This window comes from Nanorana parkeri, unplaced genomic scaffold (assembly GCF_000935625.1).
Source record: "Nanorana parkeri isolate BGI_ZX_2015 unplaced genomic scaffold, ASM93562v1 scaffold1788, whole genome shotgun sequence".
NCBI classification, from domain to species: Eukaryota; Metazoa; Chordata; class Amphibia; order Anura; family Dicroglossidae; genus Nanorana; species Nanorana parkeri.
The window spans coordinates 181,874-208,671 of record NW_017308056.1 but is presented as its reverse complement, the minus strand read 5'-3'; the positions used below and the strand labels follow the sequence as shown (position 1 = coordinate 208,671).

The following is a 26,798-nucleotide window of genomic DNA, read 5'->3' as shown; positions in this document are numbered from 1 at the left end:
ATGGCAACTGTGGTATTTGTTGACCAAGAAAATGGAGACTTTCCTTCTACCACCCTGTTCAAGGGTCAACTTAAACAAGCTAACTCTGGTGAGTATTCTAGTAGCCTATGGTCTGTTTGGCAGCCTACTGGCACAAGGTACTGGATTTTTGCAAGTACTGTTGTTTTTTTAAACCAGTCATTGCTCCAGTGTAAAGTGGTGATGCTTTGTTTTAAAGTAACTGGTTTCCTGCACAGGGTATGATTTAAAGATCATGCTCTTGTTGCCACATTGCTGCATCAGTCTTCCCTGAGTATATCCTGGTGGTGATTACTCGGCTGGGTCTCTAACATCCTTTTATCAATGTCTAACTGGCTGGGCAGTCCTGAGTACTGTAGCAAGGCAGAGGTCATATGCTGTGCACATAGCCTAACCCCACTGGGAGTGTAGACTCTGCTGGCCTAGCTTGGGGTTGCTGCATCTGGGGTTGCTGTGCTGGGGTTGCAGGAAGGGCTGGAGAGTCTCTGCTGGCCCTGCTTCATACAGTGGCTGCACATGTCCCCATGCTGCAGTATCACCCACATGGCTGTAACGACCAAGGAGCAAAGACTTAACTGGCCCTGCTCTCTACTAGGGTACTGTATAGCAGCAGCTGCCATCTTGAATATGGTCAGCTGCCTTTTTAAAGCTCACCTTTACATTCAAAAATTTCTGGGGTTGCAGGAAGGGCTGGAGAGTCTCTGCTGGCCCTGCTTCATACAGTACAGAATTCTACCTGCATCCCTCTATGTATAGTTAATAAAATAACATGGACATGTCGGGTGTAAAATGCTGTAATCTTGAAATATTTTGCAGCGCATTCACTTGCTGTGTTGAAAGGGCAAAATGACAAGTGTGCCAAAGCAATGCACACTAGGATTGCCTTGTAATCAGTGGAGAATTTCTGGGAATTCTAATCTGTAATCTCACGGAAAGGCATCTTCCTCCCCGACATGTGCATGGTCACATGTGCCAGAAATCCAAGACGTAAGGGCTAGTAATATGCCCTTATTTAACATAGCCACTGCCAGAAGATTGGGGAAGAAAAGAAAACTTTAGCTATACAAAGCCTGTAATTTAGTGTGTGGTCATTGCTAATTTCTAAAGGTGTGGCGTTTAAAGATGGGGGTAAAGGTCCACTTTAAGCTCTGGGTCACCTCTGATATCTAGGGTGCATGGGAGGGGGTGGTCTTTTGCTTGGCATGACAGCATATGACTCACGGCTCCCATCCTTTCTGCCTACAATGTAGCAGTGATCCAGTACTTGTTGGGGGCATGGGTTTTGTCAGTGGTTCTAGCTTTCTGTTGGACCCACCCTCTATGGACACTGCTTTGGTATGTGACATGGCCAATCTTTAGATCTTGACCAATATACGGAAGAGAAAATGGGATCCGTGTACTCGCTCTCCATTCCTTGAAGGACACAGCATCTGCTTTCATGTTTGCTTGTCTGCTGCTTGCTACAGAGTCATTTGTTCCCCCCAGGGTGTCTGGCCACCAACAGTGTGCTCAACCCACGTGCACTGGAGTGTCTTTGTGGACCGTAATGTGGGTCATACCAAAAGGAAACTAGCAGTTGGATCATCTGTGCATATCTGATTTCAATAAACCAGGTTTCTTGCCACTTTCATAATGATCCTATAGTTGAAGTTTTATGGAAATGGCACTATATACATTGGAGGAGTTCAGCTATGAAAGGTTTCTATTTTATTTTTTTTGCCTACACAGGAGTTTGGTTTGTGGTCTGCAATAAAGAGGTAATAACTTTGGGAGTGGTCAGTAATTATAACAGACCCTACTATGTATGCCACCTGGGGCTTGAGGGGTAGGGGGGCTTTGGGTAGGGTGCCGAGTGCTTTGTGGGATGGGTGGCTTTTAGAGCTGTGCTGTTGGTCCCACCCAGCTCACTGACATCACTAGTTGCCTGGTGGGATGCCTGCCAGTGTCTCACTCGGCTCCCTGGCTCTAACTGGGGTTTGCCCACCCCTGCTCAACAGTCCCTTAAGTCTGTAGCAGAAGGTCAAGTGCAGATTTTTGTGTAACTTTTCTTATTTATCCCCCACCCTTGTAAAGCAGATCACCTTTTCAAAAGTCGTCCAGGAAAAGTGTTTGGCAGCTCTGGAACTGTGGTGAAGCCAAGAAAAGCTCTGGGAAATGTCAACAAGCAAGTTGTCCAAACAGCTGCTCCATTCCAGAAAAGTGCCCTTAAAGTGAACAAATCTGCACCAGTTACCAAGCAGGTACTATTGTCCTGTGAATCGAGGGACCAGTCCTATTGAGACATAATTTACTGGAGACTCTGTAAAGCTGGCCATAAGCCTATAGAATTTCTATGTCTCTATCCGCCTATGGTCAGATGGAAAGTTTAACAGATTCCTCCATCTACATTAAACTGTGTGGATGGCGGAAAAGGCCAAGTTTCAGTATCTTTCTAGTCGGCCCTGCTGGCTCTCCAAATACATGAACAATCTGATTGGATGCAGGCATTGTTCAGGTATTTGGAGATGGGGCCGACTAGCAAGATACTGAAGCTTGGCCCAATGGGAGATTACTCTTTCCACAGTCTAGTATAGATGGAGAAATCTGTTGCACTTTTTCCATTTGACCATAGAAAATCTGCAGATAATCTATAGGGGTATGGCCAGCTTATGGCTTTTTTTGCCCTTAGATATCCAGTCTGACAATGGTGTGGATAGATCTCTAAACTGGGATCAACAACCATGCCAGTAGTCTAACTTTTCCCACACTTTATAACACAAAGGTATTTTCCTGGAAATGTTCCTAAATGACTGGGGAATAGTGGGTGTAGCCAGATTGTGAGTTTAAAGTTTAGTCATAACTAAAATGTGCCTTTATAGTCTTTGAAACTCATCTCCTGCCTGCAATGTGACCAACTGTGCCTCAACATGTGGTACTGCATGTGCATCCTCTACATTTTTCAATTGCAGTACCATGCATTGCAGGTAGGTGCATTTTGGGTGCCATTCACATGAATGGCAACGCACCTCATACAATGTTAATGCACAGTAGGTGCATTGTGCAGAACAATGCACTTTAATGCACAAGCCTGATGTGAACAGGCCCTTTTTAAATTGTTGCTTGCACAATACATGCTCTATTCTGAAGTTATCTCTACTGAATCTTGCTCTAGAATGAGACTGAGCAGGCTACTAACTTAATTAACCCTGCCTGTACTGTGCTGGAAGATCTCATTAGTTGTAAACTAGATGTGAACAATGCCTGTCCTAACAGGTTCATCTAGAAGAATCATGTTGAACTATGGGACTTCCTTTTTGCCTATAGTTCTCCTCATGGTCACGGGAGGACAGATACTGTGCCCTCCAGTGACCCAAAACTCAGCATATAGCAGGCTATTGCTATAGAGATTCACCCCACTGGGCTCCTGTCACCCCTCCTTTTTTGGTGGATGAGTGTTTTTCACTTGCTCCAAAATTATCCATTAAGGGGACGCTGTCTGTCCCTAGCCTTTCTATGTGGACAGCCAGAGTATCCTGTCACTTGGAAATTGAGAGAGGTTTGCAAAGGCCTGATAGAGACTGGGCCTGATTTACACTGTGCTGCCCTAAGGCGAGGTTCTTCAATGCGCTCCCCGCCAAACCACCAATGGAGAATGGGGTGGCAGGGTTTGTTTTTTCACCTAAAATGTTATTTATCCTAAATCTTGTTTTTACTTTATCACTTTTTTAAAGTTTTTTTACTCTAATTTTTGTATCCATTTTTAATTAGATTTTTTGCTTTACTGCTTCAAAACAGGTTTAGATGTATTTTAACACCTTCCCACCAGCCATAAACATGTGCAGCAGCAAGGTGGGTGGTTTTAAACACTGGACTGCTGCATACAGCCCACTAAGCTGATCTGTTTGTGTGCTTACTTGGCACTCCCAGCACAGTGACAAAACTGTCCCCAACATGTCACTTTGTTCAACTGGAAGTTGGGCTCCTGATCATGACTGCTGACAAAGCTTGTCTGGCTTAAAAAAAAAAAACTGGTAGGAGCTGGTAGCTTGGGGTTGGGATTAGTCTAATGTGTAAATGACTATAATAAAAAATGATGTGCACGCTAACAGTTCTTGATCAATTTCAGATTACTAAGGTCTGCATTAAGAATAGCAAACAGAGCTATCCTGAGATTGAGAAGTGTCTCCCTTACAATCCTGCAGGCAAGTGTTTGTTTATTGTATGTTTTAGGTTTACCCTTGATGGGTTTCTCTAAAGCTTGTTTTGTAACTCCTAGAGAAACTTTGTTTGAAGTTTTACCTTTTGGCTTTGAAACTTGAACTGGACAGATGACTTGCTGTGGTGTTATTGTCTTTTGTCTAGGGAAGCTAGATGGTCTGTGATTTGTCATTTTGCAAATCCTGCCTTGCTCAGTAATGAACAGGATCGTCTTGGTATAGCAGTCATGTATTTTTTTTTCTTTAGATTTTGAAGTCTTTGAAGTCCCAGAAGAGCACAAGCTGAGCCACCTTAACTTTTCTGGAATCCCCCTTATTGTGCATGGACATGAAGCTTCAACGTTTAATGCTTTGTTGGCCCTTGAGCCAGCTCCAATGGATATTCCAGTCTTTAGCTGGGAGTCAGGTTGGTTTCTAACCTTAATAGGACTTCATACTCATACTTGTGCACAATGCCCTGTGACCAGCTCTGCATTAGGGAACTAGAAATGCACACCATGAGTGTTCTAGTTCGGAACATGTCAAACTGACAAATTGGCTATGGTTCTAATAAAGTCAACTGGTGCAACTAAACTTGGTCTGGGCTAAATGACTAATCACAAGGTTTAAGTCTCTGCAGTTCAAGGATAACTACTTGGACTATGGTTAAGTAGGCAAAACAAACCAAGTGGTGCACATGCAGGTTTTTGTAATTTGCTTTCAAATGTTTGACTTTTATAGGCTCTGAATGCTAAGTGGATGTGTACACAAAGGGTGAGGGGTATATACCAAGCTAGTCTATGTAAACTCATTCTAGTGGCAGTACAGAGTGTCATAATGTAACTGGTTTTTCCAGGGCAGCATAGTGAAGATCACTAAACTAGCCAAGGTAAGTTAGATGGGGTCAGAAGCACTGATGGGTGGTTAAAAGCTGTTAAGGACAATTGTACTAAAGTATAGTTCTAATTTTATTTAATCTCATCCTGGTGGCAATGCTTTTGTACTGAACTATTCATTAATTTTGTCTCAATTACTAAACTTTTTTTTTTTCCCCAGACTTTTCAAGCGCACTTCCATCTTTCCTGGCAACCCTCAATGATTTCACACTTGACCTGCCCCTGATGGTGAACTGTTAGAATGGTTTTTAATTGTTCCTTATGGATTTTACTTTGTATGTACATGATTTTAAATAAATGTTGACCTAAACTAGAATGGCCTCCATGTGAACATTTTTTAATGGTTGGGGCGCTTGCAGCTCTGCTTTTGACTCTGCCCCATAACAGTGGTTATGACTGCCTGACACTTGACTCTGCCTAGGGCTGACACTTCTAAGACCATTTTATGACTTGTCTGGCACTTCCTGTGGCTCTGACATGGACTCTGCCTTTGGAACTAGAACTCTTTTTCTATAACCTATGGCACTGACCCTGCCCCACATGCAATGATATTTAAAGGCAGGCTGTTTACTTTGCAAGGAAAGCTCCCCTTGGCTGGCTGTGGTAAAATGTTACCTTGTAAAAAGAATATGCAATTAAGTGCAAAGAAACTAAAAACAAAGTCCTTGACTGTACAGGACAATTCAGACAGCTGAGTAATATGTAGGTATGGGGCAACTGTATGCTGGCTAGAGCTTTGAGGCCCCTCCTAAAATCCCTCCCTGGGGTCACGGGAGACTGTATTTTTTTAGATTTTATTTTTTCCCATCAAGATCTGGCTGTGTGCAGCTACCTTCCAGCTTCCACAAGAGGCAGCCCATGGAAGCCAATTCAGGGACTGTACATGGACCCCACTGGACTAGAGATGTGGGGGACAACCTGTAATGTCACTTTATGTCCTAGATACTTTGAGCACACTGGGTAGCCACAGGGTGATATGCAGGTCCAGGGTAATGGGGATCTGCAATTGTGTGATGCTGAGGTGGTTGTGAATACAGCTGGTGGGTGAGTCCTTGCCCTCCCAGAAATAGTCATTTTTGCAGGGCTGTCAATCACTCATTGCAGGCTCCATGAGCCTATGGCCCAAAGAAACCTCGTGTGAGATTTCTTGAAGGGTCTTGGTTCTGATGTTAACTCTCCCTCCTATATGCCAGGCCACAACTGTGCATTCTGGCAGCATAGGGAAAAGTGGGCTTTCGCCAACTGCCCCATGCATCTGTCAGCCAGGGGGATGATGGTGCTAGCTTGGCAAACTTCCACTACATTGTACAGTGACAGATGCCAGCCTGTTGATCTGGGGAGGTGTCCTCTGAACCTCAATAGACCTGGTCAGCAAAGGAATCCAGACAATCCAATGTTCAAGAGTTGAGAGCCATTTGTCTCCTGCATTGGAGGGATTACCTTCAGGCACTGCCGGTCAATGTTCAGTCCAATGCCCTGATTGTGTTGTACTCCAGCCATCAAGGAGGATTCATAAGCCACGCTGCACAAAGGGAAACTGATTTTGGTTTTGGGCAGAACTTGCATTCTGGCCTTGGCTGCAGTACACTTCCCAGGTGTGGACAACTGGCAGGTGGACTTCATCAGAAAACAGCTTGGACTTGAGTGTAGAGATCATGCCCACCCAAGTAGTTCAGGAGATCTGCTGCGGGTCACAGAAGTAGATCTCTCAGTGTCCAGACTGAACAACAAACTTGACAGGTTTAACTTGCTCCAGGGATCCAAGAGCATTTGCACTGCATATACTAGTGACACTGTGGGATCAGCTTTCCCTCGATTGAAGATTCTTGCCTGCTCCACAGGGTCAAAGCAGATGGCATTCCAGTGATCCTTGTGGCTCCGAACTAGCCCAGGGCAGTGATATATGGATATTGTCTGGGTTCTGGCAGACTTTCAAATCTGCTCTGTTGCTGGCCTTGAACCCTGGTGCTGAGGGAAGGAGGTCTGGACTTTTTACTTTCTTGCAGACAAGGCAGTCCACCTTAACAAGGTGCACCAGCATACCTGGAGGGCTTAGTTTGTCTGGTACAAAAATATAAGCGCTGGTTTTACCCTGTGGGATGGGTTTTAGCATTTTCTACAATTAGGGTTTGATCAGTTGGCCCAGAGTACTCTTAAGGAATGGCTATCCTCCTTAGCCATGCTGTTCCAGCAGCATTTGCATCCTTCATAAAGGCTTTTTGTTTTGTTGCAAGCAGGCTCCCTTTGAACCTTGCTAGGATAACTTTACTGGATTTTATGTGCAAGGTAATTTTCCTTGTTGCCATCACATCTGCTAGGAGGGTTTCAGAACTGACTGTTTTCATGCAAAGCTTGTGCATAGGATGATGTTGTTCTAAAAGACTAATTTGATTCCCCTTTGCCTAAGTTGGTGTTCTTTTGATATTGACAGTTTTTTTGCTTTCCTTTTGCCTAGCTCCAAAATACCCCAAGGGTGTGACAACTGTTTTTTGGGATGTGCTTGGGGCTCAGTTTCTTTTGGTTACAACTTCCAACAATCTAATTCACCCACAAGTGGTAGCACAAGATGCAGGGAGCCCCCTGCAGCAGTGAAGTGCAGTGTGTTATGTGCTGGGTGAGGCATCCCCCAGCCTGCCAAAGCTCCACCCCAACCCACCAAAGCCCTACCCCCCCCCCACCCCAGTAACCAAGCTTGATGGGGAGGGGCCTCCCTGTCCCTCACTTGCTCATCACTGGTGAGGCATCGATCGGGTTGTTTTTTGACTAGACAGCTTGGACCAATGGTGCTTTGCCATTGGTACAAGCCATCCACAGAGCTCACGCATCAAACACAAAATGGAGGCTGTGACAGCTCTTGCCTCACCAAGTTGGGTTACACAAGCAGTGGGAAAGCTTGCTGCTGTGTTGCCCAACTACCTCTCAAAAGCTGGATGCAGCACTGCCTCTCTAGCTCTCCTTCCATGACAGGCTTTGTCTGCTGTCTAACCTGGTTCAAGCTGATCTGAATGCAGAAAAAGCTGTCACCTTCAGACTTGAAGCTGACAGCTTTTTCCTGCATAATACTAGCTGAGGCTCTGCCTCCCCTGACCGCACGTCCCTACCCTGCAGGTTTCTTCAGGAATGACAAATAATAAGATAGGTCATCATGCATGCTTAGTCATAGGTATGACTCCTTTCTCTTAGGGTACACTTTGCTAGTGCCTCTTGTCCTGTCAGGCATATAGGTTGCAGGGACACCACCTGGTCTGTTCACACATTCTCGCAAGTTAGCGTCCTCCTGTTACCCTAAGGAGAACTATGGGGAAAAACACTGACCCCATAGTTCTCTAATAATTTTTAACTTGCCTTTTAAAATTAGTACAGGGCACAGTACCCTCACATTCACGGGTTTGGGCAGTGTCCAATCACTTGACAATACTTGCATATATCCCAGGCTCTGAATCTCTGTGCCCTGTACTGTACTCCAGGAAATGGTAAGATGGATTTTATGAACATGATTGGATGATACAAGTTGAAGCTCTGCCGACTTCCAATAGGAGGAAAGGTCCCATGCAAATTACCTTGCAAAGGTATCGGCCCAATTGCCTTTAGGAAATCAACTCCAGTGTCATAGGCAAAGTCATAGAAACTATGATGGGAAGAGTTAAGGCAAGTGTCGGGTTATAGGTAGTGATGGGAAGTGTCATAATTTTGTAGCCAGTGGAAGTGACATTGTGATAGACAGATTGGAAATATCCTATAAAGGTCATAGGAAGTGCCATAGTTAGGAAGAGCACTAGGCAGTGACAAATTGGGCAGAGTTGGTGCCACAGAGGTGAATTCAAGACTGGAGCAGCTGTGCATTACAACCAGCTTCTAGCTTTTTATCTGCAAAGTTTAACTGAACAATCTAGGGCTAGAAGCTGATTGGCTATAATACACAGCTGTTTTATGTTCCAGTTTTAGTAAATGCCACCCAGTGTCATAGGCAGTGTCCTAAAAGGTGTCTTCTGTCATTGGTAGAGCCATAGGCAGAGTTATTGTCATGTGGTGTCATATTGGTATGGGCAGTTAATGTCAGGGGAACTGTCATGGGCACTTCCTTTGACAAGTCTGACACTGCCCATCACTCTGCCAACAATATGTTTTATGGCCTGTATTTGACACTGACTCTGCCATTGATGGTTCCTATGGCCTTCCTCTGAAAATATGACCATTACTATAGCTCTGCCTATGACATTAAGACTGCCTTTGGCTCTTTGCTCCTTTTTATTGTGAAATAGGCTGCCTTAATGTGCCATGCATTGGCTATATCGCAATTTAGCACACTACAAAAATATACATGTGACTGGGTACTGTAAATGTTGCCTGAATTAGGTTGTTTTGGCAGCCCATATAAAATTAATTTAATTGTGCAATGCACCTAAGGCATGTGCAATAATGCACCAATAGAGTGTGCAAACATTGTGTCGTGGGGTGTTAGTATTTTGTAAGCTTTGTAACTATATATCTATATATATATATATGTTTTGCTGTCACTAGGGGATAAAATCCCAGGTGAGAGGTCTTCTCCAATGAGAGTTTGATGTAATTAACAGCAACTATCTCCACTTTGTGCTGGAGAATGTCCTTGCTTTGAGTCCTCAGTCTCATTTTTCCCTAGTGACAGGTCCTCTTTAATGAGACATCAGGGGACCAAGATATGGCTGCTCAGGGCCGATAGCTTTAATTTTGGGGAACAGAGGAGGGGGTGGGCACAACTGGCCTCTAGATAGGCAGAGCTAGCTGTCACTCATGCAGCTGGGTGGATCCATACAGTATTGTCAGGATCCATCCCGGCTGCAGGGGGATATCACGGGCAATAGCCTGCTATATACTGAGCTTTGGGTCATAGCAGGAGGTTAGTATATATCCTCCCGTGACCCTAAAAAGAACTATGGGGAAAAACACTTACCCCATAGTTCTCTTAGGCTCTGACCACAGCGGCTTAACCCTTCCAGAGAGCTTCTCCTCTGTCCTGTAGGTGAACAGAAGGGTGGGGCACTGGAGGGAAGGTGACTAAGTGTAATGGGGAGATGAACCAATAGGGTGAAGATGAGCTAGCCTGGAGGGGACCAAGTACCATCTAGTGAGAGACCTAAATGCAGTTTCCAATGTTATGTTAATAGGGCAGGTAGCCATTATAGTAAACATTTGTTGCTAATCAGCAGGTGGTTTGGCCACACAGAACTCTTTCCCATTTAGAAATGTAATTATGGTCCGACAGAGATGATAGGGAATTCAATTGTGAGTAAATAATGGAAGTTTAGGTGTGGAGGTGTTACGGTAACACATGTTTGAAGATGATTAACAAGGTCTAAGAAAGTGTATTGGGGAGAAGGGACGAGGCCCAGCGTCTAAGCTGTAAGTATTTTAAATATTCAGTAGCAGGGGCTTCAAGTGTATCCCTAAACTGGGTCCAAGTGTGGATCAATCCATTATCTAATAAGTTATGTAAACGGTGATTATAAGGAGCATAGGTAAATGAGAGGATTGCATTTTAAGGTAATATCTAGTGTTATCCCACATTTTAAGGGTATGACCAAGCTTCCAGGTCTACCCAAATCGGGTGATGTGGGGCAGGGGTGGACTGACAACACATGGGGCCCCTGGGAAATGCAAGAATATGGGGCCCCCTTGCGCTCTGCCCATATACAAGCCCCTCCTACACACCCCACCTGCATAGACATTCTTGTTCCACATTATTTTTCAGATAGTGGGCCCAATCACTAAGAGATGAATTGGTAGGAGAATTTCAAAATCTAGACCAATATAGGCAATTTGGAGAGTGAGCTAAATGGCAGAATGCATGGCAGACCAGAACCAATACACGGCAGAACTCGGATTAGAACCGAAGACAGACCTCAGACCAGATCCAATGCACTGCAGACCTCCTACCAATACATGGCAGACCTGAGGCCAGAACAATACACGGCAGACTTCAGACCAGAACCAATACACTGCAAACCTCAGGCCAGATCCAATGTACGGCCAACTGCCAGTTAGAATGACACATACACAGCGGCATCTCTGGGATCAGCCATTACACACAGTCTGATCCCTGTGGGATGTCACCCGCACACGAGCGTTAATGTGCAGCTCCTTCCATGCCAGCACACGTGTTTGCCTTTAGCAGGTCCAGCAGGTGGGTGCAGCTGTGGCAAAGCGGCGACAGTAGTGTCTGTTGGACCCGGGAGGCAGGGGACACTGCCCCTGCCACTTTAACACAGCCGCATCTTCTAGTTTTGGCTGCGGCTCGGCCCGAAAACAGCAAAGAGGTGGTGCACACAGCTGCCTCTCCTTCAGTGGTGACTCTCTAGGAACAATATATGGGGGGCACATAAGATACCACAATCAAATCTGGGGGGGACACGAATAATTGTCATTGCATGTCGCAAGCGCTGGGTGCCGAGAGCTGATTTAATTGCGGATGGCACCTGTGCCCCGCGGTTGCCACAATCCTGAATACCGCAACCCCTGGGCGCCGATTCCATCCATCAATTAAATCAGCTATCGGCAGGTGTGGAATACAGCAGGGGCTGACTGGCAACTTTTAGCCAAAGGGCAAGTACAACCCAGAGGCCCATGGTGCAGCCCAACTTGGCCCCCCTCCCCTGCCTGCCACTTTTGCCATCCATGTAACGGTAGTGTGAATAGTCGGGTGATGTGAGGACTCCGAGTAAGTCCATGGAAGGGGTGACTGGCTGGGGGATGGTGATCTCCTCCCACTGGGCTCCCTACATAGTTCTGGCCTGATTCTGCTCCATGTCTGGTACTTAGGCACTCTCACCCACTGTAGGCCACTGCTGGCTGTCCATGCTTCTGGGCTGTGAGCTGTGGGAGGATAGTGGGAGGGGCCAGGCAGTGTCAAAGCCAGTGTTTTTTTAATTGTTCTGGAACCTGTACATTTTCTCGACTGTGTCACTTCCAGTGGGGCCGAGTCATCCATATCAGCTGTTTTCATGACCCCCTTTCTTCATGACATGCTCTCCTGGAAGAGACACGGTAGAGAAATTTATGGGTTGAGGAAAATTATAGTAGTGGAGGGATGCCTTGTCACTGATGTGCGCGTATACGACTGCTGCGACCCTGGTAGTTCTGCCACTAACTCCAAGCTGTAGATGGACTACAAATCTCAGCACATTATACAGCAATGAGAATAATACCACCAGGTATAGAGGACTATACATCTCAGAAATACATTGTACAGCAATGAAGAATACCAACAGCTATAGAGAACTACAATTCCCAGCAATACATATTACAGCAATGCAGAATAATATGAAGCTACATACTCTATGTTGCTTCAGGTTCGCCACCTGATGTCTCCAGGGTCTCAGGAGGGTTATGTGGGCTCTCGGGAGGTTGTGCGGGCTCTCGGGTGGCCAGTGTGAGCTCTCAGGTGTTCAGTGAGGGCTCTCTGCTGGTCAGTGCGGGATCTGTGGTGGCCAGTGGGGGCTCCCTGATAACTAGTGGGGGCTTTGTGGTAGCTCCCAGGTGGGTAGTGGGGGCTCCACTGCGGCCAGTGGAAGCTCTGTGGTGGCTCCCTGGTGGATAGTGAGGGCTTCCTGGTGTAGGGTGACCATTCGTCCCTGATTTCTGGGGACAGTCCCCGGATTGAGGAGACCGTCCCCGGAAATGCCTGGTGTGCAATATAGTGAAATGGAAAGTGTAAATGTATATAGCAATCAATGCAGAATGGCACCGGCTATAGAGGACTACAAATCCCAGCAATAGTACATTATACAGTGCAATGCAGAATAACACCAGCTATAGAGGAATACTACAAATCCCAGCAATAGTACATTATGCTGGTGGTATTCTGCATTGCGCTGTATAATGTATTATTGCTGGGATTTGTTGTGCTCCTATAGCTGGGGAAATTCCGCATTGCGCTGTATAATATTGCTGGGATTTGTAGTCCTCAATACAGCGCAATGCAGAATACCACCGGCTATAGAGGAGTACAACAAAACCCAGCAATAATATATTACACAGCACAATGTACCATCAGCTATAGAGGAATACAAATCCCACTATCCCAGCAATACATTATAGAGCACCATGTGTGGGAAAGTGCAGGCTTACCTGAGCAGTCTTCCAGGAACTTGCTTCTGATATCAGGCCTGTCTGTCGGCAGCTGTCATTCTCCCATGCCTGGTCCTCCTTACTTCTTCTCCCCGTGTCCCTGTGCTGTGAGCTGTGGGAGGATAGTGAGAGGGGCCAGGCAGTGTCAAAGCCAGTGTTTTTTAATTGGCCCTGTCCACCGTGTCCCTGTGCTGATTGTGGATGTTGGGTAGGTAGGTGGGTGGGCGGTCGGTGAGTGTGAGGCGGCGAGAAGGTGTGGCATGTGGAGCGTGGATGCGGGAGGGCCTGGCAGCGCCGAGCGTGAAAGGTGCGGCGTGGGGATGCGGGCGGGTCTGGCAGCGGCGAGCATGAGGCGAGGAGGAGGTGCAGCGTGTGGAGCGTGGATCATTAATCAATGATTGAAAACATTGATAACTTTTTCAATCATCGATTATAATCGACTTAGTTGATTAGTTGTTGCAGCCCTACTGGAAACATAAAATAAAACATATATATATTTTTTAATACTCACCTGATCCCTGGATCCACCGACAAGTGCAGCCTCCTGTCTCCCACACTGTCAGAAGCTGCATACAGAGCGTGCTGGTTACTACTTAAACCGGCGCGCGGTGTGCAGCTTCTCGCCAGTGGATCCAGGGATCAGGTGAGTATTAAAAAAATAAATATATATATACGTTTTTTGTATGTTCCCAGAAACATGGTCAGTCCGCCCCTGATGTGGGGACAGATAAAGGCTCAGAAGAGAGACTATGTCTTTACACTTTTGATTAAAAGCCTCTTATAGAATTGTTCATTATTTGTATAAAGCTAACCATACATCTTTAGATTTTCACCATCTTTTTCCTTTCCCACTAATCTGGTTGGCTATCAGGAGCTAAGAATACCTAGTATAGTCACCAGGCCCTAGCTCCATCACAAGGGCATTGGGAAAGGAGAATCCTAAAGCTGGCCATACACCTATAGATTTTCTACGGTCAGATGGAAAGAGTACAACAGGTTCCTCCATCTACAATGAGCTGTGTGGATGGCGGAATCTCCCGCTGGGCCAAGCTTCACCTCAACAATGCTTCCAGTCAGATTGTTCAGATATTTTGACAGCCAGCGGGGCCAACTAGCAAGATACTGAAGCTTGGCCCAGCGGGAAATTCGTCCATCTACACAGTTTAGCGTAGATGGAGGAATCTGTTGCACTTTTTCCATCTGACCATAGAAAATCTGCAGATAATCTATAGGTGTATGGCCAGTTTAAGGCAAAGAACAGCCAATTAGAATGTATCCCTCACTGATCTGAACTATAGTAAACTGGTTGCTATACATTAAAGTTTATATCAAGCCATTCAATTCAGTATTTCTTTCTAAACCTCACAGACTAATATTTCTACCATGTTGTTAGAAGGAAACCGGATTATCCAACAGAATCCCAAACAAACGCCATGCAAATTGTGCCTTGTGGATTGCATGCAAAACATTCGCTGGCCATTTAAACTTTTTTATAACTAATGTAAACTGCTGAATAAGAAGATTTATACCAGTGGGGGCTATCTGAACTTTCTTCTTTACCCCACAGTGCACCCCATGCCTCTCCTGTACCCCACAGTGCACCTCATAAAGTACCTTATGCCCTGTACCCCGCAGTGCACCCCATGCCCTCTCCTGTACCTCACAGTGCACCCCATAAAGTACCCAATGTCCTCTGCTATACCCCACAGTGCCCCCATGCCCTCTCCTTTAACCACCATTGTACCACACAGTTAACCCCTCCTGCAGTACAATGTCACTGTAACCTCTTTCTGGCAAATCTTCTTTCTAATAACCAGAAAAGCAGCGATGTAGTGCCAGTGATGTAGTGTCAGTAAGGCAATGCCAGCGTCAGGGCATAAGGTACTTTATGAGGTGTCAGTAAGGCAGAGTCAGTGATGTAGCGTCAGTGAAGCAGCGTCAATGATGCAGTGTCACTGATGAACTGTCAGTTATGTAGTGTTATTGATGCAGAGTCAGTGATGAAGTGTTTTTGATGCAGAGTCAGTGATGGTGATGTACCATCAGTGATTTAGTGTTATTGATGCAATACCACTGATGAAATGTCAATGAAGCAGCGTTATTGATGCAGTTATGTAATGTCAGTGATGAAGTGTCAGTAAATCAGTGTCAGTAAATCAGTGTCAGTGAAGCAATGTCAGTTATGCAGTGTCAGTGATGAAGAGTAGAGAGTTTCTGCCCTCAGCCATAAGTCCCATCAGAAGCTCATGACGCTACAAATATAAACACAAACACGTGTTATGTCCAGAGATCAGGTGTAGCCAAGACGCACTTAACCGTCGTTATCCAATAAAAAACAAACCACCATTGCAGGACTTGGCCAATCAAGGAAAGGCCGCCTCTCCGTGCAGCCAATGAGTGAGCAACTTTTGGTTTAAGTGCTGCCGGGTTCTCAGTTGTGTATGTCCGCTGCTTTGGAGAGTTGTCTGTAGCGGAGTCTTCCCTGGTAAGTCAACTGTGGCCGAGTACGCTACATGGGTCCTCAGGTCTGATCCCCGGAGCGGAGGTCGGGGCCTCGAGCTCACCTCATGCTGGGTGTGAGTCTTCACGAGGCCCGACCGAACTTGAATATAACCGCCACGCCCTGTGACCATTGCTGTATATAGATATGTGTACGATTCTGCCATGCCTGTGATATGTACGGTTTTTGAAACCCGTCAGTCTGACAAAGCAGCTAGTGAAGGTGTTTTCAGTCTTGGACCACAGGTGACAAACAAGGATCAGATTTTTTTGCTATGTATATACTTCACTCTGCTGTCCTGTAGAACGGTTTCTCACTCATGGTACATTGGCACCCTTATAAAGTATGCAAAATTATCCTAAGGGGTCCTATGCAAAACAAAAACCCCATTACAGCAGTGTATGGCAGAGGGGGGAGCGAGTCTACATGGAGGTGGATTTCTTAGGGGTGTTCAGTTGCTCAGCCGCTGCGAGTGCTGAGTTGGCAAACTGCCGCTGAGCGCTGTGCTACAAAGAAGTCGGCGCTCACTACTGTTTAGCGCTGGCAGCGGAAGTGATTACAGAGCACTGTGTGTGATAGAGAAGAGGGGACAGAGCACCAGTGGTTGTTTTTGACTGTGGGCACACCTGGCATCACTGGAGAAAATCAATTTAATGTGGAACCTACAATTTAATGTTTTGGTGGACAAGTACACCAAATAGTCATTAGTAAATGGTATTTTAGTCAAAAATATCCTTCACCATTTTGCTTAGCACTGTGCAGCCAACTAGTTCAGTGAACTGAAGTACTGCAGAAAAGCTACTCCGTGCTAAACACTCCTCTGTCCTCTTCTAATTGGACCCTGCCTCTCCTGGATTTATCCCCAGTATTCCTATGCTGTCCAGCTTGCCTGCACCATTGTAATGGGAATTTATCAAAACTGGAGCAGTTGCCCATGGAAACCAATCCTCTCCTAGCTTTCATTGCCACAGCTTAACTAAATAGAAGCTGGGGGCAACTGCTCCAGATTCAGTTTGCTCAAGTTTTGATAAATCGTCTTCTCTCCTTTCTCCCCCTGCCTCAATAATGCTGTCTGAAAATGTCTGTCACCCTGCTTGGTAAAGACTGTTGTAGATGCTGCAAGTGAGTGGGTAGTGTCCCAAATTGAGGGAAAATACCAGCGTCACAAAAACATGACAGGGTTCAATTCTAACTGTTTGCTTCCCTTTTCCAGAATGTAAATCAGTTTGGGTGTTAGATGTACTTTTAGTTAGAAACACCATGCCTCCCCTAATTTTATTTGTTGCAGCTCTATAGCTTTACATGCTGCGTATGAGGAATAACATTGCAATTAAGCAGAAGCTGGTTGCTTTAAGATTAAAGATTAGCACAATGTTAAATTTAGTGCAGAGGCACCCCTGGTTGGTAAATGGTACAATATAGTTCCAGGTGGCTAATATTGGCCAGGAGGTCGGCTTGTGGCAGGCTTGGTCTAATATCACTGTTTTTGGATCATCCAATTATTTTATGTTGACACTGTAACAAATACTAATGTCACTTGTGTTTTTTTTTTAGTTTTGAATAAAGTGAAGATGGCAACTTTGATTTTTGTTGACCAAGAGAATGGAGATGTTGCTTCTACTAACCTGTCCAAGGATCGCTTGACACAAACAAGTTCTGGTGAGTATTCTGGTGGCCTTTTCTCAGTTGGTAGCCCACCAGATGGGATTTCTGCAAGGTTTGTGGCCAGTATAGTTACTACAGTTTAATATTGCCTGAATAACTTTCACTTTTCCTGGTTGAAGCCAAAATCAATCTTGCTATTGTCACTGTACAATATAAAAAAAAAAAACATACTTGGTAGTCCATGGATTCCAGCATTGTTGTCTTTGCAGCTGGAGGTCTTGTCTGCTTGGCTCCTGTGCCACCATCTTGATACTGTTGGTTCAGGAGAATGCTTCTTCCTGACTCTTTAAGGCATGTGTGATGCATGTACAGACATGCTGCAGGTTATTGCCAGATATCTCGATCTGGCAAAGTCCTGTGGCATGCCCCCTTGCCACTAGTGTTTCTGAGTCTGCTGTGAGTAAGCTCTGGCTTGTGCTAACCAGGGTAAATAGAACTTGTATTCCCCCCACCCCATTTGATGCTGTCTGGGTTTGGCAATTTGCTGCTCAGACCAAAGCACTTGCATTGCAGTGGTCCCATGCTTCCCTCCCATACCTAGATACCTCACTGCATTGCGGCAGCATGGATTGATGCTATAACTTGCTGGAGGGTGGGCTATTCGAGAGGGGGTGGGGGGACAGACAACTCTCTTGCCCTAAATGGACCAGGTAACAGTATCTCAAAGCTCAATTGAAACGCTAGTTTTGTGCTTTCTTTCTCTTAATTGGCTGTGACTGATGCACAACACCAGAACTCGTATTAATCAAAGGCATTGTTCTGATGCAGCAGGGAGGCAGAAGTGCAGCTCCCTGCTGTACATATTAGAATTAATAAACAGCTTGGCGCTCCTGAAGTAGTAAATAATTGCATTTGCCAAGAAAAGCTCTGGGAAATGTCAACAAGCAAGTTGTTCAGACATCTGTTCCATTCCAGAAAGGTGCCCTTAAAGTGAAGATATCTGCACCAGTTACTAAGCAGGTACTATTGTCTTGTGGATTTGAGTGACAGGTCTTTAGCACCAGCCAAAATGTTCAGTTAGTGTCTGTCCCCACTGGAGATTTATCATCTGCTGTCCAGAATAGAGGTCTAAGACTGCCCAAGCTTAACAGTAAATCCATAAATTTCAGATTTCTGAAGTCTGCATCAAGCCTAGCAAGCAAATCTACCCTGAGATTGAGAAGTGCCTTCCTTATGATCCAGCAGGCAAGTAGTTTTACCTTCAGGTTTACCTATTGATATTGGATTTTTGTAAACTGCTTGTACAGGTTATAAAACGGTAGCCCTGCATTCTTTACATCCTGTACACTGTGCTAGAATTCCTCAGAGTAAGTGGCAATTGGTTCCCCCTACAAGTTGACTGCAATGCTAAAGTACACCTGTGAAACTGAGCATACTATATAAGGTGCACCCCCTCCCCAGTGTCCACCAACACCCCTTCTTCCCAGATGTCTTTTTATGCCAGCTACCTTTTGAGGGAGAATTGGTAGGGAAATCCTAGCAAGAAGAGCATAGGTGGACCCCTCTGCAAATACATTCAGTTTGCCCTGTGCATGCAATGTCAAGTCTTTAAAGGCCCTCTTGCTCACCTGGCTCTGACATGCCACACTGGTCTTGTTGCCACATCTTGATGTCATACTGCTGGGTGTCTTTAGGACAATGTGCGGACCTTACTGATAAGACAGCCAATGGAAAGTGGCCATGCCAATGCAAATCAGAGTAGCAGAGGACCCTTTTCTACCTTTTGGAAGAAGGGAGACTCAAAAGTTTGTCCTTTGACAATGCATCCAGGTAAGTAAATGGGCATTTAATTAATGTAACTGGATGATGACTGGGAAGAGGGGTACCATTTGAGCTTTATAAACCTTATCACCCCCCATCATTTTCCTCAAGTGTGCAAACATTTTCATATCTTGAGGGAAGGTTGACACTGATGTTTAACTGGCTGAACTGATAATACTCTTGCCTACAGGAAAGCTAGCAAGTATACAAATGACTTGTGTAAATGCAGTCTTAAATCTTTAGTAGTTCAGAACACAAGCTGCTTGATTGGCAGTGGTCATATGTGTTGTCTATCAAGCCTTTCTCTCTTCCTAGATTTTGAAACTTTTGATGTTCCAGAAGAGCACAAACTAAGTCATCTCTACCTTGCTGGAGTTCAACTTATAGTTCATGAGAAGGAAGCTGCAAAGTTTGATGCATTGTTGACCCGGGAGCTAGCTCCAATGAATATTCCAGTGTTTAGCTGGGGATCAGGTTGGTTTTTAACCACTTCATGAATGCAAGATCCAGAATCTCTACAAACTTGGAGGGGAGGGTTCTAAGGACTAGGATGTGTAGACTTTAAGCTACCAGTTCTTGGCTGCAAATCAGCCAAGAACACTCTGCAGTAACTAAAGTGCCAGTATTGCACCTCCTTTAGTGGACAGGAACGGAGCACACTACTAGTAGAAAAACGGAACACCTCAACCTAGTGTAGCAATCAGATTTATTAAATCTAAAAGTATGATTGCTTTCGCAAGAATTTTGCAGGAGTAGCTTGTAATGGTCCAAATTCAGTTTGGCAACCCATGTCTGACCAGCAGCAGGATTGCTCAATGGCTGCACCGAGTAAAGGCTGGATAGGTCCCACTTTGTATCTAACAAGGTGCATTTTAGTGATGTACCAATACTGAGCATTTTGGTGAGTACTTACTCAAATGCTCACAAAACGTATCCCGATACCAGAACTTCCAGTATCGGGAAGACTAGCTGCGGGTCATTACACACCGCCTGGCCAGGAAGTAGTCTCCTTGCTTTCTCAGTCAGTGAGCAGTTAAAGATGACACCCCCTCCCAGGCTTCCTGATTGGCCAGAAAGCTAGCAATGAGGGAGTGTGTGGCAAACTTCCCAGCCAATCAGCAAGCTATTGCCCGGCTTCCTGATTGCACGCACATAAAGCATGTATGGAGATGGCTTCTCAGCTAAACAGGAGACCGGGCAGTGAGTCATTACATGCCATCGGCTCCTTGTAGACCAGCAGCAAACTGTCTGGGGAAGCTATGATATCAGTTGAAAGGACCTAGTGGTAGTTCTGTCAGACTCAAAGCTGTAGAGGGACTACAAATCCTAGCAGTATATTTTACAGCAATGCAAAATACTATATGAATTTGCTACATATGCTGTGCTGCCGTTTTTGCTAGGAAGTGCCTGCCTGATGTCTTGGGCGGAGGGTCTCGGGTGGGGGAGATGTGCAGGTGGCAGAAGCACTGTAAGCTGGCACTGCATGGCTTCTAAGGTTGCAGCAAGGTCCCTAGCCACTGCAGGACAAGGCAGGTGAATCAATCTGAAAAAGTAGTGCACAGATAACTGGTATCTCTGCATTTCTCTTACAGATGGCTATGCTGGCTGTACATAATGTTCCCACGTAGGAATCCTGTATTTTATAATATGCATGCATTAAGCCAAGTTCAAACTAAGAAATTAATTGTCATGTAAAGTAAACTTGTATTTACTTTTTTCAGATCTGTCAAGTTCACTTCCATCTTTTCTGACAACCTTTGATGACATCACACTTGACTTGCCCCAGATGGGTGAACTGTTAGCATAAAGTTTTTATTGTCCCTTTTTGTATGGTTTTACTCCTATCTTTTTAAATAAATGTGTTTATTTTTAAACTGTCTGCTTGCTGACCAGTGGATTACCTTCCCCTTGCAAAGAGTTCCATGTTCATAAAACCTTTCTGCATTTGAGTACTTCCCATTATGTGTTCCAGCTTTACCAAACACTAACAGGTTGAAATCTCTTCAAAGACCAAAAGTGGACTTTGAGAACTATGGGCCAACCTTTTCATAGTTCTCTAGAAGGGAACTGTGATCTAAAACCCAGCACTTAGTGGGCTATTGCAGAGGATCCAATAAGGGAGGTAAATGCTGCTAGAATTCCCAACATGTATCTTGAATACTTGGAAGCAGGAAAACATGGCATCACCTCTCCAACACTGGGTCTCTTCTGGCAGTATGTTGGCTTCAATCACTATTTGAAAATACTAATGTAGAACTGCACAAAATGGCAGTTCTGAGCTGGGAAGGTCGGCTTACATCCACTGTACTCCATTCCACAGCCCTTTAGCTCCCTACAGCAAAATTTTGGTTTCTCTAAACTAGGGCTGCAGCAACTAATCTATTAAATCAATTTATATTCAATGGAATCGTTGGCAACCATTATCAGTTGCTGTCGCCCAGTGGTGAAACTACCGCTGTTGCAGGCGCACCTGGGGGGGCCCAGCACCGGATCGGTGGCCAGTGGGCCCCCCATCTCTGCGCTGAGTCAGTTCATCCGGCACAGAGATGGGGGGTGTCTGGATACTGATGGTTGCCATGGCGTTAGAATGCTGTGTAATCTGACAGCGCGGCTCCCGATCCGGGTTGGCATTCTATCGCCATGGCAACCCTCCGCCAATCACAGCACACTGCCCAGGCTCCGCCCACTCCACTGGGCTTGTTGGCTGTGCAAGGGGGGGGGAAATGTATATAGAGAGGTGGCAATGGAGAGAGAATAAGGCAGTACTGCAGGCACATCATGGGGCCTCGGACGGCAATGAGGACCCAGAAAACACATGGGAAACGGGTGAAGACAAGACCAGCCAGAAGAGGTAAGGGTAAATAATTAAAATTATTTGTAGCCTAATGTTGCATAAAGTACTATTGAAGCAATGCCGAATGGCACCCTCTATAGAGGACTACAAATCTCAGCAGTACTTTATACAGAAATGTTATTGTTATATAAAGCATTGCTGGGATGTGTAGTCCTCTATAGCCTGTGCCATTCTGCATTGCTGTAAATATTAGAATCGGTGCAGCCATATCGGCCGCCAAAAGATATCGGCCTGAAATGGCACTTTTGGCTAAATGCCGAAAAGTGCAATTTTTCTGCTGATACAGCGGCGCATCCCTGCTTTCTTTCCTCCCCGCTGGGCGCTGCTCTGTGTCCCAGCGGGGAGGAGAGAAAGTGACAGTCCAGCACTGCGGGAGGAGAGTGCTGTGTCTGGTTGTTTTTTTTTGTTTTTTTTTGGGGGTGGGGCCAAAAAAAAACATGCACTAGGGCCAATTGCTTCCCAATTCTCCCTGCTGGTGCTGGCTGCAGCGATCTGTGTCCCTTTTCAATCCCTGCCTATATCAGCAGAGGCTGATAGCAGAGTGACTCTGCAATCCCTATCTAAAAGACTCCTAATGCCACCTTTAAAGAGAACCTGTTGCCTCCAATATACCATCACATAAGGGGCTTGTTTTTTTTCAAACAATGTTATTGACGAAGGATAAATTTACATACACAAGTGCACCAATTGAAAAAGACAAAATATCGTACAGAAATGGTACAGCAACTGCAGTTACATCACATCAAACATTTTTTTCCCCATTATCGAACGTCTGTTATGCGTAGAAAGATTTATTTTAACGTTACACTTGGATCTGAAATCTAAGAAACAAAATATATCTAGTACAGCCCTCATCGAATTTCCCCTTTTTTTTTTTTTTTTCTCTTTTCATTTGTCCCCCCAGCCTATCATTCTGTTAGTACCCATATCTGTCAATTAACAGTTTGTTGTAGCATAGAAACCAATGCACAAGTATGAGGTTATAGTATCATCCAAGTTTAGTTTGAAATCATTTCTATGGGATCTTGGCTCGATATGTCACCCTTCAAACCAAAATTAGTCTCTATAGCATTCCCAATTTAGCGGATGGTGTAGTCAGGGCCTGCAAGTAGAATCTGGCAGTATTACAAAAGCAAGCACAGGAAAGAACAGAGGAAGGAGAAATGTATTATGTCCCTCCGCTTATCTTAGATAATAGTAGTAGACTGGAAGAGTATTGAAAGGGAGACAAATATTTCTCCTGAGTAAAAAGAGTGTCTATAAAGGGTATCCATCTGCTGAGAAAGGCTATCAGTTTTCTATCCTCCTCTATCTGGGTCTCTGCACCTAGTTTTTCTAGGTGGAGCACGTTCAGGAGGTCGCTTCGTAACCCATGCACAGTGAGAGGGTGTGGGGAAAGCCATTCTCTCATGCAACGCCTAGCTGCCAGGAGGGCTATGCTTATCCACTGCCTATGGTATTTACTGAGATCTGGTGGGTCGTCCCAGTGGTTAAACAGTAATAATAGGGCTACACTAGGGATTTGTTGACCCACCACTGAAGCAACAAAGTCAATGCCCTTGCTCCAGAACCACTGGATCGTGGGACAGGTCCATAAGCGGTGGAACAAGGAACTTGGGACAGTGATTTAAGTATCCCGGGTTATGAGCGGGAGTATGTTTTATCTGGAATGCATAATATGCTCTGTGTACAATCTTAAATTGTGTCTGCCTCCATTGCTCATTTACCATTGCTTTGCATATAGAGCGATACCCAGTTAAGAAATTTTCGACTATATTATCTGTAGGGTGTTCCACTGGTCGAAATCTAACTTTGCTTTTAGCATATTTCCCTGTTTCTTGGAGTATCTTGGTGTAAGTAATCCAGTTGGGCTTGGCGTAAAGCTGCACTGGCCGCAAGAAACTGGACTTTGGCCTTTCTCTTTTTTGCTGCTGGGACATAATCCCCCTCAAAACTACTTTGGCTGTCTCCCAGAATAAATTAGGGGTGTTGATATGTTCACCATTTAAGGATTCATAATCCTGCCATGCCTCCAACAACATGGCTTTAAAGGAAGAATCTGAGTACAGGTGAGATGGAAAGTGCCAGATGTACGAGTCGCCTCTTGGCACATGGGCTTGCATCTGTAGCTGGATCAGAGCATGGTCACATCAAGGATTAGTGAGTCCACAGCATCTGTCGCCAGAAAGTAGTCCAATCTGGCGAAAGCGTTGTGAGCAGATGAGAAATGAGAGTACTCACGTTCTAGTGGATTGCATCTGGGGTCAAGGCCCAGAAGATCCGGTATAGTGTGCGCACAGATGACCTCTCCAAACATCTGAGAGGTTGAGGTGTGTGGCCATATCGTGTAGATATGTAGGGGTAGGTGTCACAGTAGTAGCACGTTTCTTCACCCTCCCTGATCTGTCCTCATCCAGTACCATAACTGAGTTGAAGTCGCCTCCGAGGAGCTTGTGCGCATTTTCATCCTGCATTATCCATGAGGTGGTCTCCTGGAAGTATGTAGCCGTGGGAGAATTGGGAAAATAAAAGTTGTACAGTGAGTACATGTACCTTGATTTTCACCAATAGTCTGTGACCAGCGGGGTCTTTACTGACTTGAACAATCTTGTATGAGAAGGATTTATGGAAAAGAATAGCCACCCAGATTGTCTGCCCACAGCTGGGGAGCTGACGACTTCGCCTACCCACAATTTGCGCAGTCTGTCCACGTCTTCCACAGGAAGATGGGTTTCCTGCAGGAATACTATGTCTGGTTTCAGCTTTTTGAGATGGCGCAGTATCATAGTGTGTTTAGCCGGTGATTTAACCTCTTGCCATCCGCCCGTTAAGAAAAAACGGACGGACGGCTGACTCCTATCTGCGGGTAGGGGAAACTGTTTTTTTTTTTTTAAAAATCTGTAATTTTTCCTTGCCTGGTGCAACAAATCGTGGCAGAGGGATTGAATTCCCTTGAAAACCGCCTTGTTAACTGCGTCCTGTATTGTGGGGCGAAGCAGTTTTGCTACTTCAGCGGCAATCAGGCCATGGTCCGTCATGGAGGGCAAGTCTTCCTCCGATGAGGCGCTGACATCTGGAATGTTGGTGTTGGCGGCCATCTTGGCTTGCGCCCGTTTCCCCCGTACAGGCGTCCCGTTGCCTCTAGGTCCGGTTCTGCGTTTCGCTAGGAACTTATCCATGGCGACACTCAATCGTGGCAGACAAGGGTAAGATGTCCGGGTGGCTTAGAAGCGCTGAGATAAGATTTTATATGCAGAATAACCCTGGCTGTGCGGGAGCTCTTCACCCTGCGTCCGCTACATCAGGCGCCGGAACCGGAAGTACATAAGGGGCTTGTGAGCGCCACCCCCCCTCCATGTGATAGTATGTGAGTTTGCAGGGTTGGAACTTAATTTTATTACACCTCATTGCTAACAAACATAGGTCGGGTGCGCCTACACAAACAATTGCGCTACACATGTCCAGTATTGCCTGGTTTTATTATCATAATTGCTTAGTTTTCAAGAATAAAACATTACAAAATACAGAATCTTTTCTTGATTTCCATTACACTTACATTCTAACAATATCCTTTTACATTTGCATGTACGCCATCTAAACATTTCAATCCAAGAAACCCCTCTTCTGAAGGGACCGTCTCATCTCTCCCATCTAAAATCCCCTGCCCCAAAAAACAAATTACATTTTTATTTCTATATTGTCATTCTCTGTGACCTTTCCCCTCCCTCACCTCATCCAGTGCCCAAGGGCTACAATTTCTATCAATCCTCCAAGATTATATCCAGATTTATTGGCATACATTTTTTAATCCATGGTTGCCGCACATTCTTAAATTTAATGAGTGTATCTTCCAATATCGCTGTCATTCTCTCATTTATCAAATACCAGGACATTTTATTTTTAACTTGTTGACCCGAGGGATCGTCCACCTTCCATGCCCTAGCCAATGTTTGTTTAGCAGCTGTAAAAATTTAAGGTCTAAATTGGGTCTGCTACATCCTTCTGTCTTCAAACTTAGCAATGCTTCCCATGTCTCTTCCCTAATTTCCCTTTCAAATACGCTGTCAATGAGTATATATTTCTGACTAGCTGACTGTCAGCTTTACAAGTTTAAACAGTCACGCTGCTGGTGACGTACACTGTACGTCAGTTGTGAAGGGGTTAAACGCTCTCAAAGCTTTTATCTGTTGTACTGTTTTCCCATCACTCAATAAAATAGAATTTAATGTCCAGCTGTACTGATTTAATCTAGGGATCAAATTATCTATCTCCAGGCTAACTGCATCATGGTCAGACCATGTTATTGGTATTCTAACAGACCTTGGTATTGGTATTCTAACAGGCATTGGTTATTTAACATAATTGGGATAAAGATATAATCTATCCTTGAAAGGCTATTATGAGGGTATGACATACATTTATAATCTATTAGGGTTTAACTCCCAAGTGTCTACCAGTGCATGGACACTTAGGCCTTGTTCACACCAAATGCAGAGCAGATCTTCATGAGTTTCTGCACACGCAGTGGGTTTGGATGCGTTCTGGGCCATTTTTTGTAAATATATATATATATATTTTTTTAGTTTAAAATGGGCTTTCAGTGCGTTCCAGGGCATTTGCATGCGTTCCAGAGCAGGTAAAATAGGTCCTGCTGCAGTTCTTTTACCTGCTCTGGAAAGGAACGCTGCGATGTGAACTGGAGCTAAAAATGCCATTGGAATAGCTGGGAGAGAGGGCAATGTAGTCGTGATGGGTGACTTCAATTACCCAGACATAAATTGGGCCAATGGAACTTCGGGTTCGGCAAAGGCGGGGCGATTTCT

General features: G+C 45.1%; 1 protein-coding gene across 1 annotated transcript; it reads left to right on the top strand.

Moving 5' to 3' along the window:
- Positions 1 to 20,928, top strand: LOC108799688 (securin-like). Its single transcript, XM_018571589.1, has 8 exons — positions 1 to 88; positions 2,092 to 2,258; positions 4,124 to 4,199; positions 4,462 to 4,620; positions 5,250 to 5,317; positions 18,470 to 18,545; positions 19,437 to 19,595; positions 20,843 to 20,928. The coding sequence occupies exons 1-8, from the start codon at positions 1 to 3 to the stop codon at positions 20,926 to 20,928; spliced, it is 879 nt and encodes a 292-aa protein (XP_018427091.1).
- The last annotated feature ends 5,870 nt before the right edge of the window (positions 20,929 to 26,798 follow it).

Coding starts and splice junctions, on each gene's coding strand:
- LOC108799688 (XM_018571589.1), top strand. CDS start 1: ATGGCAACTGTGGTATTTGTTGACCAAGAAAATGGAGACTTTCCTTCT. Junction 4,200..4,461: donor TCTCCCTTACAATCCTGCAG/GCAAGTGTTTGT, acceptor TTTTTTCTTTAG/ATTTTGAAGTCTTTGAAGTC. Junction 4,621..5,249: donor AGTCTTTAGCTGGGAGTCAG/GTTGGTTTCTAA, acceptor TTTTTTCCCCAG/ACTTTTCAAGCGCACTTCCA.